The following is a 16,608-nucleotide window of genomic DNA, read 5'->3' on the forward strand; positions in this document are numbered from 1 at the left end:
AGGCCAAGTTGTCAGTAAAGTTTTTTGTTATAAGTAGGGTGGGACATTAAAAAAGTGTTAAAACTGTAGATTTCTGCAAGGCCAAATCAGCTCTATGTCCACAGATGCAAAAGATGAAGCATACAATGAAACGAACATTGTACCTACTGTGAAACATGGAGGAGGCTGAGTTATGTTTTGGGCCTGCTTTGCTGCATCTGACACAGGGTGACTTGAATCTGTGCAGGGTACAATGAAGTCTCAAGACTACTAAGGCATTCAGGAGGGAAATGTGCTGCCTAGAATCAGAAAGCTTGGTCTCAGTGGCAGGTCATGGGTCCTCCAACAAGATAATGACCCACAACACACAGCTAAAAATATCCAAAAATGGCTAAGAACAAAGCATCAGACTATTCTGAAGTAGCCGTCTATGAGCCCTGATCTAAATCTTATTGAATATCTGTGGACGAAGCTGAAACATGCAGTCTGGAGAAGACACCCTTCAAACCTGAGACAGCTGGAAAAGTTTGCTCACGAGGAAGCAGGTGCAGAAGTTTTATTGAGAGTTACAGAACTCGCTTGATTGCAGTGATTGCCTCAAAAGGTTGTGCAGCAAAATATTAAGTTAAGGGTACCATCACTTGTGTAAAGGCCAGTTTCATTAGTTTTCATTATTCTGTTCAACCACAATTTAAAAGCAATGTCTAATTAGTACATTTTTATTTATTATTACTTTTGTCAGTTTCAAGTTATTTCAGTGACTATTGTGGGTTTTACTTTTTTTAATGGAAGGGTACCAACAATTTTGTCCACATGTGTATATACTATTTGCACTGGATACACATAGGGGGTCATTTATTATCCCAGAAATACACCTAGTTTAGGCGTATTTCTGGCGCAGATTGCGGAGAAAAGGTTATTTGAGCCACAATCTGCAACTTTTCACTGCTCACGCCAGGTTTAAAAAAGTGGGAGTGGCATGGGCAGAGAAGGGGATGGGCCTGATTCAGCTTTGTGGCCTCTTCCGTTGTTTTTGCAGAAGAGAGACACTCCCAACCAGGCAGCCCCATTCACATGAAGGACGATGTGTTGGCAGCTGAAATGATGATACCCTTTTAACTACTATATATATATATATATATATATATATCTACAGGTCCTTCTAAAAAAATTAGCATATTGTGATAAAGTTCATTATTTTCTGTAATGTACTGATAAACATTAGACTTATATATATTTTAGATTCATTACACACCAACTGAAGTAGTTCAAGCCTTTTATTGTTTTAATATTGATGATTTTGGCATACAGCTCATGAAAACCCAAATTTCCTATCTAAAAAAATTAGCATATTTCATCCGACCAATAAGAGAAAAGTGTTTTTAATACAAAAAAAGTCAACCTTCAAATAATTATGTTCAGTTATGCACTCAATACTTGGTCGGGAATCCTTTTGCAGAAATCACTGCTTCAATGCGGCGTGACATGGAGGCAATCAGCCTGTGGCACTGCTGAGGTGTTATGGAGGCCCAGGATGCTTCGATAGCGGCCTTAAGCTCATCCAGAGTGTTGGGTCTTGCGTCTCTCAACTTTCTCTTCCCAATATCCCACAGATTCTCTATGGGGTTCACATCAGGAGAGTTGGCAGGCCAATTGAGCACAGTAATACCATGGTCAGTAAACCATTTACCAGTGGTTTTGGCACTGTGAGCAGGTGCCAGGTCGTGCTGAAAAATGAAATCTTCATCTCCATAAAGCTTTTCAGCAGATGGAAGCATGAAGTGCTCCAAAATCTCCTGATAGCTAGCTGCATTGACCCTGCCCTTGATAAAACACAGTGGACCAACACCAGCAGCTGACATGGCACCCCAGACCATCACTGACTGTGGGTACTTGACACTGGACTTCAGGCATTTTGGCATTTCCCTCTCCCCAGTCTTCCTCCAGATTCTGGCACCTTGATTTCCGAATGACATGCAACAGTCCAGTGCTGCTTCTCTGTAGGCCAGGTCAGGCGCTTCTGCCGCTGTTTCTGGTTCAAAAGTGGCTTGACCTGGGGAATGCAGCACCTGTAGCCCATTTCCTGCACGCGCCTGTACACGGTGGCTCTGGATGTTTCTACTCCAGACTCAGTCCACTGCTTCCGCAGGTCCCCCAAGGTCTGGAATCGGTCCTTCTCCACAATCTTCCTCAGGGTCCGGTCACCTCTTCTCGTTGTGCAGCATTTTCTGCCTCACTTTTTCCTTCCCACAGACTTCCCACTGAGGTGCCTTGATACAGCACTCTGGGAACAGCCTATTCGTTCAGAAATTTCTTTCTGTGTCTTACCCTCTTGCTTGAGGGTGTCAATGATGGCCTTCTGGACAGCAGTCAGGTCGGCAGTCTTACCCATGATTGCGGTTTTGAGTAATGAACCAGGCTGGGAGTTTTTAAAAGCCTCAGGAATATTTTGCAGGTGTTTAGAGTTAATTAGTTGATTCAGATGATTAGGTTAATAGCTCGTTTAGAGAACCTTTTCGTGATATGCTAATTTTTTTAGATAGGAATTTTGGGTTTTCATGAGCTGTATGCCAAAATCATCAATATTAAAACAATAAAAGGCTTGAACTACTTCAGTTGGTGTGTAATGAATCTAAAATATATGAAAGTCTAATGTTTATCAGTACATTACAGAAAATAATTAATTTTATCACAATATGCTAATTTTTTTAGAAGGACCTGTATATATTGCTGTTACCTTGAAAAACTTTAGATTTTATATATATATATATATATATATATATATATATATAAAATCAGCTGAAAGGATGGCGTAATAAATAACTATAGATTGACTGTATAGATCTACCATAACAATACTTAAAATGGCGGGTGGCTTCAGTCAGTGGCGTAGCTAGAAATTACTGGGCCCCACAGCAAATTTTTGAATGGGGCCCCCCTCCCTCAGAAATTTTTTCACAGCCCCTTCCTTTCATGCCGCCCCCATTCCTGTGGCTAGTAAAGATCGCTCTCTCAGACCAGAGTCAGCAGCTGTTCCATCCATTTCCTACACTGTCTATACTGCCACTGTATATCATTCCATTGTGTAATACTGTTGAGGGGGCCCTGACAAAATCTTTTAGTCCTCCTCCTCCTGGATGGGCCCCTTCTGGGTCAGGGCACCAAAGCAGCCGCTTCCCCTGCTTCCCCTATAGTTACGCCCCTGGCTTCAGTACCTCTAAAGAAACAATAGGTCTATATTTTATAGAAAAAAAAACAATATAACAAACATTTGTAGATGCGAAATGCATAAATTGTGCCAAATATATAATCTTGTAAATCTCTGTATTGCATCTGGCTACACAGATCTCCATCTTACCTAGATCATTATTGTTCATCATGGCATTAGATGCTCGCAATCTCGGTCCTTGTTGAGTGAAGTGATAACCAAATTTGAGGAGTGTTGAATTTTTTTCTAACATACTTGCAATTTCCATTTCCACTTTATTACCAAGTGGTTGACTCTAGAGAAAATAGTCAGAATAGATAATTAGTGCTTTGTGGGAAATTATTGATATATATTTTTTATTTTTATAACAAATGTTTATTTTATAAGACATAAGCAGAAGTACAGAAATTGGTCAACATGACTTTTCATTGACATACCACTGAGAGAGGAAGCTTCCCCTCATATCATATTAAATACAGAACATGTACATATGAACATACTATTGTCCTTTTAACAAGATATCTCAACTAAGAGGACTCACGAATGTGGGGGGGGGGGGGGGTTGTTAGTCCTGTCAGAAATAATAGATTATTGAGATTGGCGTGAGAGGTGTGGGATATACTTGAGTACATCTGTTAGTTATACTGTGTTTTGAACATCTGGGTCAAGGCCTCTGTATTTCAGCAAGGGGCTTCATATGGCCTTGAATTTGTTTGGGGAATGGAGTTCCCAGTGGGCCAGCTGTTCAAAACGGTACAACTGATCCCTTCTATTTAACCAACGTGCCAATGCGGGGGGCTCCCTCTCTTTCCATTGACCAGTCACCAATATCCAAGCTGCACCTAGTAACGTTTGAATTAAATGCTGTTGCGCCTGTGGGACCTGTATATCCGTCATGAGCCCTAAGAGGCAAATCTTAGGGGAAACTGGCAGGTGGAGTTTGCATATTAAAGACAGCTGGCTACACACCCGTGTCCAGAAATCTCTGATCCCCAGGCACTGCCACCAGATGTGGAAGTAAGAGCTTCTCTCACCTCCGCACCTCCAACATGTTGGGTCACTATTAGGCAAAAGAGCAGTTATTTTGAAGGGCGTATAGTGCCATCTTGTGAGCACCTTGTAGTAGTTTTCCCGCAATTTGACACATCTAGAAATTTTTGGTGACAAAGACAGAAGTTTTATTTTCTCGTCATCTGATAATTTGATCCCTAAATCTCTTTCCCATTTTGGAATAAACCAAAATTCATTCAACTGAATCTTAGGGAAAGCAGGGAGTAGAGTCGAGATCTGTTTACTAGTGGGTTTTTTTATGTGCTGCTAGTTTTTCAAAGTGTTTCGGGTTAGGAGATATAGTAGTGGCAAAACACTTAATATAGTGGATGAGATGCTGGAGGTGGAAAGGAGAGAGACCCCCCCGATGCAGACTGGATGTGAGTTCTTGTATGCTAGGTAATGAAACGTAGGGTATGTCCCATGATTTTAGGGTAGTCTCAACCTGTTTAGGGAGGTCTTGGTAGTTGACCTTGTATAGGATGGATATTTCCCGGGTTATATTGACGCCTAGGAACTAGATTGAGTGGGTTGCCCATATAAATGGGGTTGATTGTTGAAGTTTATTGACTCTTGATGTAGGGAGGGAGATGTTCAAAACCTGGGATTTATAGGGGTTTATTTTGAAGTTTGATAACTGGCCAAAGAAGTCCAATACAGACATAACTGCTGGGAACGCTTCTTCAGGATTAGTAATGAACAAAATAGCCCCCCAGCAAAGGATGCCAGTTGTCAGCAAAGGCTGCCAGTTGATGATGAGTGTTTCCCAGTGTGTATCTTCTCCTCCTGCTTAAATGCCTGCAGAACTATCTCACACGTTAAGACAAACAGGAGGGGGGACAGAGGACAGCTCTGAGTGGTTCCATTACCAATGTTGAAGGGAGGAGGTAATGTACTATTTACCCAAACCTGGGCTGTAGGAGAGGAGTACATGGACATAATAGCATTGATGAAGCATGGTGGGATCCCAAACAGGTGAAGAGCTCTAGACATAAACAGCCAGTCCACCCGGTCAAAGGCCTTCTCAGCATCAGTGCTGAGTAAGACCAAGAGGGTAGCTGTTTTTTTTCACAAATTGGGTGAAGTGAAGGAGAAGGGTGGTATTCATTTTACCTTCCCTTCCTGGGATGAACCCTACTTGTTCGGGGGAAATTATGGATGGGAGGAAAGGTTTCAATCTGTTGGCAAAAAGTTTGGCGAAAAGTTTAAAATCGTCCTTCAACAATGATATAGTCCTTTCCATCCTTTGGTATTATAGTTATATGAGCTGATAGCATTTGGGGTCGGAGTGGTAAGCCTTTCAGTGCCGTATTACATACTTCCAGCAGATGGGGTAATAGTATAGACCAAAATGTCTTATAATAGGGGATTGGCAGCCCGTCATTGTTGAAGTCTACTAAGGATGTTTGCGTAGTCTCTATTGTTTCCAATCCAGAATGCATGTGCCTTAGATCCGGTTTGATATATTTAAGTTCACGTACCAGTGGTTCGAGAGAATGTGTCATCAGCTCTTTAAGGAAAGCTTTAGATATCTTCTGATCATCTCCTTCTGCTGTTGCCTCTTCCACTTCACTTCCCCCTTCAGCCTCCGAATCTTCAGTCTGAGGCACGTGTAAGCTTCTCTGCCTTGTCGGCGCCATCTTGCTTAATTCATGCGCCGGGGTTGCTGGTGTTCTCCTTATGAAGCACTATTTCCCCTTGAGAACGCTTGGTTTAGAGGGTCTCAGAGGGTCTTTAAATCTGTCCCGTGAGGATTTGCCCATGTTTAGGGGATTTAAAAGCTTATAATTTGCCCGATTAGGGCTGGCCTGCAGCGGAGCTCAGTGTGCTGCCTGCATACAACTCGGCTGCGAAACTCTGCCCCCCACTAATATTTATTTTTCACCGAGACCAAATAGCTAAAGATTGAAATTTAGTTGAAATAAGTCTAGATTAACTTTAAGTACCGTACATCAGGAACTTACAATTTCTTCATAAAAAGAGAACATCGTTGCTGAGCACACCATGCATAACATATTATACAATAGGTCCTATTAGCAATACAGAATGTTACAGTCATGGATATTTAACTGATTAGTTATTTACTCGATTTACTTGTGTGTGTCCATTAAATTGTATATTGTGAGTCATGGACAATGTAACAGGTTATCTGGGGTGAGAGATTTGGCTGGCCATTGTGTGTCTCAGTTGAAGATACGCATAGAAGACTGTATGTGGGAGTTCAACATTTGCTAAAACTAACAGAATATTTCTTCAGTAAACAGATAACTAATATTAAAAACACTATCACCTCCAAACTTCAGTCTAGTAAGGAGTTTACATGTCAGAGTTCAGGATAATCCTACACCTGTATATCTCCTATGACATCACAGAAATCCACTAGTGATCTACAAATTTGCCACACTTGTATCACATTTTACGGGGGTGGGGACTTGAATGTATGTACTGTCCATTACAACCCAAAAGATTTAGGAATTGTGCTAAATGCGCTTCTGCGTTAGGCCTGTAGTCGTCCAGGACCCAGGTTCTCTAGTAGGTTATCTTACCTGCCATATGCATAATAAGAAGCCTGGCTCAGGCAATTAATGGCTGAAATATTCATGCAATTTTACCCTGAAAAATTGTGAGTAACCTTTTCTCACACTCTGTTTCTCGCTGTACTTCACTATCCTGCTCCGTATTCTATATTTCTAGAAGGGGCTGAAAGGGAGTTTGGAGACTATCTAGTGACGAAAGTAGAAACGAGTAATTATCTGTGGCACATTTGAAGGAACATCAACATTATTTCTGACTTTTCACCTGCTTTAGAGTCCATTAACACGTCCGTAGTTCTAGGTCCACATCCATTCCGCAATTTTGCCAAACAGGTGCGGACCCATTCATTTTAATAGGGCCGCAAAAGATGCGGAGAGCACACCGCAGATCCGTTTTTTTTTCCAGTTTTTTTTTACTGATATTGGCCAGTGATCACCTAACACTGATATGAAGAATTCTGTCATTACCTGATTGTCTATCTTCAGTTCAACCAATGATGTGTTTTGCTGGAGAGATTCGACAAGAGCTAATATTCCTGTTCCACTGATGAAATTAGACTCCACATTTAAGCTCTTTAGTGTAGTATTGACTTTTAGCATATCTGCAAAAGCCTGCAACAGAGAAAAAGCCCTGGATCAATATACAGCACTCACTGCGGCCTCCAGTTAAACAGACACTGTAATTCCAGGTTGAACTTGTGAATACAAATAAAGTAATATCTTCTAATAACATACATAAAATGCAGATTTACATTGTAATATTAAAGGGGTATTCCCATCTCAGACAATGGGGGCATATCGCTGGGACCCACACTTATCTCTAAAACAAAACCTAACACGAGGCCAGCAAAGTGGTGGCTGGCGGTGCTGGGTCTGGCCACCACCAAGCCTATCTAATGATTTCAGAGTCCCCATAGAAAAGCCACCGCTCCTGTTTATTTGTAAGGGGCTGATGGAAATAGCCCAACCAGCGCTGGGCTATTTTCGGCGGCCCTATAGTAATGAATGGAGTGCAGCGGCACATGCGCGGTGCGCCCTTCAGAACTTTGACGGCTCTGTTTGCGAGATAGGTGGGACCTACACCTATCAGACAATAGGGGTATATCCTAGCGATCACCAGATCTAACACCCTGCGACTTCTTTCTGTAGTGCTACATCAAGAATATATTTGGTATCTCCCCCCTCCCCCTAGCCACAGGATCTGAATGACTTGAGACAATGCATTACTGAAAAAGTGGAGTCCATATCTGAGGATATAATACCACGCATCTGCACAGAACTGGACTACCAACTAGGACATCTGCTGTGTCACCAACGGAGCCCACATCGAACATTTGTATATATAAAACTTGGATAGAAAGTTTTTTTTTTTCATGTGAATAAATTTATGTTTTATGAGTTATGAATGCTGAGGCTATAATTTCGCACCATTCTTTCTGAATCACCTTGTACAGTCCTGATCAAAAGTTTAAGACCACTTGAAAGATGGCAAAAAATCATATTTTACATTGTTGGATCTTAACAAGGTTCCAAGTAGAGCTTCAACATGCAACAAGAAAAAATGAGAGTGAGACAAAACATTTTTGGAGCATTCAATTAATTGAAAATAACGATTAAACTGAAACAGGCTGTTTTTCAGCTGATCCAAATTTTAGGACCACATGCCTTTAACCACCTCCCGACCGCCTAACGCACGGATGCGTCCGGAAGGTGGTTGATTTACTCCTCCTGGACGCATCCGTGCGTCATCTCGCGAGACGCAAGATTTCGGTCACAGACGGCCCGCGCATGCGCATCGCGGGCCGGCAAAAGTTAAAGGAGCATTTCATCAGCAACCTGCCAGCCAATGATCGCGGCTGGCAGGTTGCTGATTTTTAAAAAATCCAATCAGAAGCCACATAGCAGATCATATTAGTAAATATGATCTGTTATATGGCTGCCCTGCTCATCTGCTGGTCCTTTTCGTCGGTTGGATCCAGCAGAGGAGCAGGCTTCACAGTGAGTACACCAAACACCACATACTAGCCCCAGATCACCCCCCTGCACCCCAATTAACCCTTTGATCGCCCCTGTCAATCACTAGTGAAAGGAAAAAAGTGATCAGTGCAAACTGTCACTTTTTTTTCCCACTGGTATTGACTGTTAGGTTTTAGGATAGTTTAGGCCCCTTGGTTAGGTAGTTTAGGGATCAGTTAGCGCCCAGCCCACCGCACCGCAGTCCCTTATTCGCTGATTAGCGCATTGCTAATAAGCATTTGTACTTTTATAGTATCTGGAAGTGATCAAAATTGATCACGGTCAGATCTATAATTGTATTAGTGTCACTTTAGTTCGCCCTCCACCCAAAACACAGTGTTTGCCCGATCAGGCCTGATCGGTCGCCCACACGTGCGTTCACCCACGCCCGCCCCACCGCAGTGACAAAAAATTATTTTTTTTGATCACTGCACATTCACTTTACACGCACTGCGGCGATAAAAAAATCAGTTTTGATATTTTTTATTAACCGCAGCGGCCTCCGGTACTTCGTTAGCCTCCCATTTGTAAGACAGGCTTGCTTTTTTTCTTGGGTAGTCTCAGGGAATACCCCTAAATTTAGTTGCCCAAATGTCAAACAGGGGGTATTCTTCTGAAGAGGCCTACAGGCTTCTGACCCAGTCGGATGAGGAATGGGAACCCTCATCTGATGAATCTAGCGGGTCAATATGAACCTGTAGAAAGCAGTGGCTCTCTGACCCAAAGTTCGGACGAGGAGGCTGAGGTCCCTGATAGCACCAGGCGTACCCGGCCCTGTGTCGCTAGACTGCAGGTTGCGCAGGATCCGCTTCAAGAGCAGCAGAGTGGGGCTGGTGCTGTCGGATTACGTGGTGAGGCATACACCAGCAGCGCAGCCCTTCCTGGACCTAGTACCAGCACTGCCGTAGAACATGGTGAAGTAGCGAGCACCAGAAGGGCAGTTGAAGCTGGTACGGTGGCACGTGCAGTAGTTACCCCGTCGCAGCCACCGCAAAGACGTGCCCGTAGAGCCCCTAGAATCCCTGAGGTGATGGCAAACCCTGATTGGCAGTCCCCAACTTCAGCCGCACCTGTAGTTCCCCCTTTCACCGCCCAGTCTGGAGTTCGGGTTGAGACAGCTCAGATAGGTTCGGCCCTGGGATTTTTTTAGCTGTTCTTGACTGCGGAGCTCTTAGACTTAGTTGTGGCAGAAACAAATCGGTATGCCACACAATTTATAACCGCCAACCCGGGAAGCTTTTATGCCCAGCCTTTCCGGTGGAAACCAGTCCAAGTTTCCGAAATTAATTTTTTTTTTGGGCCTTCTCATCAACATGGGTCTAACTAAAAAGCATGAATTGCGGTCATATTGGTCCACGAACCCAATTCATCACATGCCCATGTTCTCTGCTGCTATGTCCAGGACACGATTTGAGACCATCCTGCGTTTCCTGCACTTCAGCGACAACACCACCTCCCGTCCCAGAGGCCACCCAGCTTTTGACCGGCTCCACAAAATTCGGCCCCTCATAGACCATTTCAACCAGAAATTTGCAGATTTGTATACCCCAGAGCAAAACATCTGCGTAGACGAGTCCCTAATACATTTTACCAGGCGCCTTGGCTTCAAACAATACATCCCAAGCAAGCGCGCCCGGTATGGGGTCAAATTGTATAAGCTCTGTGAAAGGGCCACAGGCTATACTCACAAATTTCGTGTCTATGAGGGAAAAGATCAGACCCTGGAGCCGGTCGGTTGCCCTGACTACCTGGGGAGCAGTGGGAAGACAGTCTGGGACTTGGTGTCACCCTTATTAATTTCTACACAAGTGTGGCCCTCTAGAACGGATTGGCGCCTGTGGCACCGCGCGAACTAGTCGTGCGGGCTTCCCCCAACGGCTCGTTAGCACCCGTCTTGCAAGGGGGCAGAGTGCTGCCTTGTGCAACGAAGAACTGCTCGCGGTGAAATGGAGAGACAAGCGTGACGTTTACATGCTCTCCTCCATTCACGCAGACACGACAATACAAATTGAGCGAGCAACCCGTGTCATTGAAAAGCCCCTCTCAGTCCACGACTATAACCTTCACATGGGAGGGGTGGACTTCAATGACCAGATGTTGTCTCCGTATTTAGTTTCCCGCAGAACCAGACGCTGGTATAAGAAGGTGTCTGTATATTTAATTCAATTGGCTCTGTATAATAGTTTAGTTCTCTACAGTAAGGCTGGGAGAACTGGATCCTTCCTCAAATTTCAGGAAGAGATCATCGAGAACCTCCTGTACCCAGGAGGTTCCGTGGCCCCATCCACCAGTGTAGTTAGCCGTCTACACGAGCGACATTTCCCCAATGTCGTTGCTGGTACCTCGACCCAACCGTCACCCCGAAAAAGATGTCGTGTCTGTAGCAGGAGTGGAATAAGGCGTGACAGCCGCTATTTCTGTCCTGACTGTCCTGACCACGCTGCCCTATGCTTAGGGGAGTGTTTCCGGAAGTACCACACACAGGTACACCTAGCATAGGGATCACATCTCACCAGGACAGGCACACAGGGCTATTAGGGCCCATTCACTCACAGCTGCTGCAAACGTCTCCTTTCACCTGGGACAAAGTGCATAACGCACTTCGCCACATCTTTGGTCGATTTGCGCTTTGCACATTGACCCATGGGGAAGGAGAGGTTTGTTCTATAAAGGTAAAAAAAAAAAAGAAAAAAAAAACACCAGTAAGCAAAAAGGTTAATGTTTAGTTCAAAAAGTTAGTTTATATGTTCTGTTCCAAAGTTAATAAAATTATTGCGTTGCGGCCTGGTTTTTTCTTTTTTTTTTTTACCTTTCAGGTGGACCAACCGATCGACTAGCTGCTGCACTGATGTGCATTCTGACAGAAGCATTGCGCTGCTGTCAGATTACACGCAAGTCGGTGTATGCGGCGCTGCAAGACGAGATTTCTACTATGCAGTAAAAGATACGTTTGCCAAGGCATACGAGCTGAGGAGGAGGCGGCGTTCCTATGCTTTGGCAAACACTTTGTATATTAAAAAAAAATTATAATAATTCCCGGCAATGATTTATTCATCCACATCGATTGATGTGAATGGAGAAATCTGGTTTGCCAGGGCATACGAGCTGAGTGGGTATGGATGTTGGGCGGAGCTCCTATGTCCTGGCAGACGCCTTTCCCCTCCTTTTTTTTTTTTTTTTGGGCAGAGATTTTTTCAATCACATTGATCGATGCGAATGAAGAAATCTGTGCCGTTCGATTTTTTCTTTCAGCCCAGAGGCTGAACGGAAAAAAAAAATCTCTGGTCACTGACAGCCCTGTTGCATACTAAATTTGGAGCCATGCCCCCGGAGGTGAAGGGTAGTCTCTTGATAAAAGATACTGTGGCAGGTTGGAAGGCAATCCGAAAGCTGTTTTCACTGCCTTTTAATCTGTCCAAACACATGAGCATTTGGGGTCACCCAGAATTTCCAGCAGGGAATGAAGCTAAGCACTTTCATAAATGGAGGAAGTTGGGGATTGGTAAGGTAAGAGATCTCTGGGATACACAGCCAGGAAGATACCTCAAGTATGAAGAACTCATTATGAGATTCCCTGCACTAAGTAACCAGCACCCGTTAGCATTTTCACAAATCAAAGATTTCTTAACTAAGAGAGTAATGAACTTAACCAGGGAAATGGGGTTGAAAGACTTTGATTCACTAATGGGTCAGGGACTTAGGAAGAAGTCACTCTCAGAGCTATATGGAGGCCTGAGGGATATGAAGCAGAGGCAAATAGCTGAGAGCCTATTCTCAAAATGGAGAAAGGAATTCCCATCAATAGATATACAACAAATTATCCTGAGGGGATGGGAGACAATTAGAAAGGTGACACCAAACGAGGGATGGAGAGAGACATACTTTAGGATGATGCACAGAGCTATTTATGGTTTTCATTTTGCCCCTCGGGCGTCTCAAACGGACAGAATAGTAAAATGTCCAAAATGCCACGAAATCGGTACAGATCTATACCATGGTATATGGGCCTGTCCGGAAACGGAAACGTTTTGGAAGAAGGTCACCCTCCAAATTAAAAACCACCTGAAAGTGGAAATCCCATTTATTCCGGAACTTTTGATATTCCAGGTGGCTCCCAAGAGACAAAAGGTGACCCCGCTGGTGCACTTATTATTGTTAGCAGCTAAGAGGTGCCTATTCAGGGAATGGCTCCAGCCTAGAACGCCCTCAATGGAGGAAGTTTTTCTACATACCAAGGCGTGCTTTCTGCTTGAAAGAACAGAGGCAGAACAATTCAAAGGGAAGTGGGTCAATGCTTTCTTTAGAAGATGGGAACCATTCATAAGAGTAGCCCTAAGTAATGCAGAGGTGTTGGAAACTATGCAACCATTCACAGGTTCGGAGTGGTATCTGAAAAGAAGAATAATGAACACTCTAGGGCCGTTGCAGGTAGACTGAAGAAAAGAGGGTAACCTAGAATCAAGCACATTAGAGAAGGTGTTGAAATATGCAGTAGACCTGAAAGTGAAAGGGGGGAGGGGGGAGGATCAGTTGGGGCCTGTTAAACTGAAGTTGTGGGATAAGACCTTATGGAAATTAAAAATGGATAGTCGTGAAACTGAAAAGAGGTTTGGCGCAATATTATGTAGCATGAAGACATCGGACAAATGTATTGTAGAGGATATAAAATATGTGTACCATTCAATGACCACACATGATCCCAAGCTGTGTAACAAATGTATTGTGAACATGGTATAATATGTACAATGCTACTTTAATGTTGCTGTATCCAACAGTATGATATGCTGGCATAATGCTGTGATTGGTTATGACTTATCTATTTCAATAAAAAAGATATTTGAAAAAAAAATAAAAAAATCTCATTACCTGTATGCTCAATATAAGGAGAATAGCAGAAACCCCTAATGCTGGCCATACATGTAATGATTGCGGAGACCCTCAAATGCCAGGGCAGTACAAACACCCCACAATTGACCCCATTTTGGAAAGAAGACACCCCAAGGTATTCGCTGAGGAGCATATTGAGTCCATGAAAGATTTACATTTTTGTCCCAAGTTAGCGGAAAGTGAGACTGTGAGAAAAACCAAAAAAATAATCAATTTCCGCTAACTTATGCCCAAAAAAAAAAATTCTATGAACTCGCCAGGCCCCTCATTGAATACCTTGGGGTGTCTTCTTTCCAAAGTGGGGTCACATGTGGGGTATTTATACTGCCCTGGCTTTTTAGGGGCCCTAAAGCGTGAGAAGAAGTCTGGGATCCAAATGTCTAAAAATGCCCTCCTAAAAGGAATTTGGGCACCTTTGCGCATCTAGACTGCAAAAAAGTGTCACACATGTGGTATCGCCGTACTCAGGAGAAGTTGGGGAATGTGTTTTGGGGTGTCATTTTACATATACCCATGCTGGGTGAGAGAAATATCTTGGTCAAATGCCAACTTTGTATAAAAAAATTGGAAAAGTTGTCTTTTGCCAAGATATTTCTCTCACCCAGCATGGTTATATGTAAAATGACACCCCAAAACACATTTCTCAACTTCTCCTGAGTACGGCGATACCAGATGTGTGACACTTTTTTGCAGCCTAGGTGGGCAAAGGGACCCACATTCCAAAGTGCACCTTTCGGATTTCACCGGTCATTTTTTACAGATTTTGATTGCAAACTACTTCTCACACATATGGGCCCCTAAATTGCCAGGGCAGTATAACTACGCCACAAGTGACCCCATTTTGGAAAGAAGACACCCCAAGGTATTCCGTGAGGGGCATGGCGAGTTCCTAGAATTTTTTTTTGTTTGTCGCAAGTTAGTGGAATATGAGACTTTGTAAGGGAAAAAAAAATAAAAAATCATCATTTTCCGCTAACTTGTGACAAAAAATAAAAAATTCTAGGAACTCGCCGTGCACCTCACGGAATACCTTGGGGTGTCTTCTTTCCAAAATGTGGTCACTTGTGGCGTAGTTATACTGCCCTGACAATTTAGGGGCCCAAATGTGTAAGAAGTACTTTGCAATCAAAATGTGTTAAAAATGGCCTGCGAAATCCGAAAGGTGCACTTTGAAATATGTGCCCCTTTGCCCACCTTGGCTGCAATAAAGTGTCACACATCTGGTATCGCCGTACTCAGGAGAAGTTGGGCAATGTGTTTTGGGGTGTCATTTTACATATACCCATGCTGGGTGAGAGAAATATCTTGGTCAAATGCCAACTTTGTATAAAAAAATTGGAAAAGTTGTCTTTTGCCAAGATATTTCTCTCACCCAGCATGGTTATATGTAAAATGACCCCCCAAAACACATTGCCCAACTTCTCCTGAGTACGGCGATACCAGATGTGTGACACTTTTTTGCAGCCTAGGTGGGCAAAGGGACCCACATTCCAAAGTGCACCTTTCGGATTTCACCGGTCATTTTTTACAGATTTTGATTGCAAACTACTTCTCACACATATGGGCCCCTAAATTGCCAGGTCAGTATAACTACGCCACAAGTGACCCCATTTTGGAAAGAAGACACCCCAAGGTATTCCGTGAGGGGCATGGCGAGTTCTTAGAATTTTTTTTTTCCGCTAACTTGTGACAAAAAATAAAAAGTTCTATGAACTCACTATGCCCATCAGTGAATACCTTAGGGTGTCTACTTTCCGAAATGGGGTCATTTGTGGGGGTTTTCTACTGTCTGGGCATTGTAGAACCTCAGGAAACATGACAGGTGCTCAGAAAGTCAGAGCTGCTTCAAAAAGCGGAAATTCACATTTTTGTACCATAGTTTGTAAACACTATAACTTTTACCCAAACCATTTTTTTTTTTTGCCCAAACATTTTTTTTTTATCAAAGACATGTAGAACAATAAATTTAGCGAAAAATTTATATATGGATGTCGTTTTTTTTGCAAAATTTTACAGCTGAAAGTGAAAAATGTCATTTTTTTGCAAAAAAATTGTTAAATTTCAATTAATAACAAAAAAAGTAAAAATGTCAGCAGCAATGAAATACCACCAAATGAAAGCTCTATTAGTGAGAAGAAAAGGAGGTAATAAGTTGCATGACCGAGCAATAAACGGTGAAAGTAGTGTAGTGCAGAAGTGTAAAAAGTGGCCTGGTCATTAAGGGGGTTTCAGCTAGCGGGGTTAAAGTGGTTAAAAGGCCAAATCTGTGCAAAGATGTTGATTCATTGTCATTTTCTGTCAGGTAGTCACACGTTGTGATGGCAAAGGCCAAAAAACTCTCCCTTTTTGAACGTGGTCGTTTGTTGAACTGCATAAGCAGGGTCGCTCACATCGCGCAATCGCTGCTGAGGTGGGACGCAGTAAGACAGTCATTTGGAATTTCTTAAATGATCCTGAGGGTTATGGAACAAAAAAGTCAAGTGGAAGACCCAAAAAAATTTCATCAGCACTGAGCCGGAGGATCCAATTGGCTGTCCGTCAAGACACTGTGTTGAAGAAGAAAAAAAAAAAGGAAGAAGGGAATTAAACGCAGTGAAAAGGGAAAGAGAGAAAGTATTTTCTGGAGCGCCAAGAGGACTATTTAGAAGTGGTGGAATGTTAGGGGTGGGATATAGATGGTTTGGTGGGCATTCACCGAGGCAGCACCCTGAAGCAGTGTACGTCAGTGCACTGCAAGGTAATATGAAGATAAAAAAGAAGAAAAAGGTGGGGGGCGCCAAGGTGAAGATAAAAAATAAAATGAAAAATATTCAGATAAGAGCGGTGTAGTAAGTCTATGGGGAGTTACTACTTTGTTACTCCGATTTGTGCTACTACTTTACAGTATCGATATATTGCAAAGGCATATGTATCACTGTGTCTATGTAGTTAGCA

General features: G+C 43.0%; 1 protein-coding gene across 2 annotated transcripts in view; it reads right to left on the reverse strand.

Moving 5' to 3' along the window:
- The window catches only part of TMOD1 (tropomodulin 1), a 149,011-nt gene that overhangs the window by 12,961 nt on the left and 119,442 nt on the right, over nt 1-16,608 (reverse strand). For both annotated transcript variants that reach the window (XM_044271325.1, XM_044271317.1), the window contains exons 8-9: nt 7,240-7,383; nt 3,338-3,482 (exon numbers count right to left, since the gene is read on the reverse strand). In XM_044271325.1, coding sequence (XP_044127260.1) covers nt 3,338-3,482; nt 7,240-7,383 — 289 coding nt within the window. The remainder of the gene's footprint in view (nt 1-3,337; nt 3,483-7,239; nt 7,384-16,608) is intronic.

Source organism: Bufo gargarizans, chromosome 1 (genome assembly GCF_014858855.1).
Source record: "Bufo gargarizans isolate SCDJY-AF-19 chromosome 1, ASM1485885v1, whole genome shotgun sequence".
Lineage (NCBI taxonomy): Eukaryota > Metazoa > Chordata > Amphibia > Anura > Bufonidae > Bufo > Bufo gargarizans.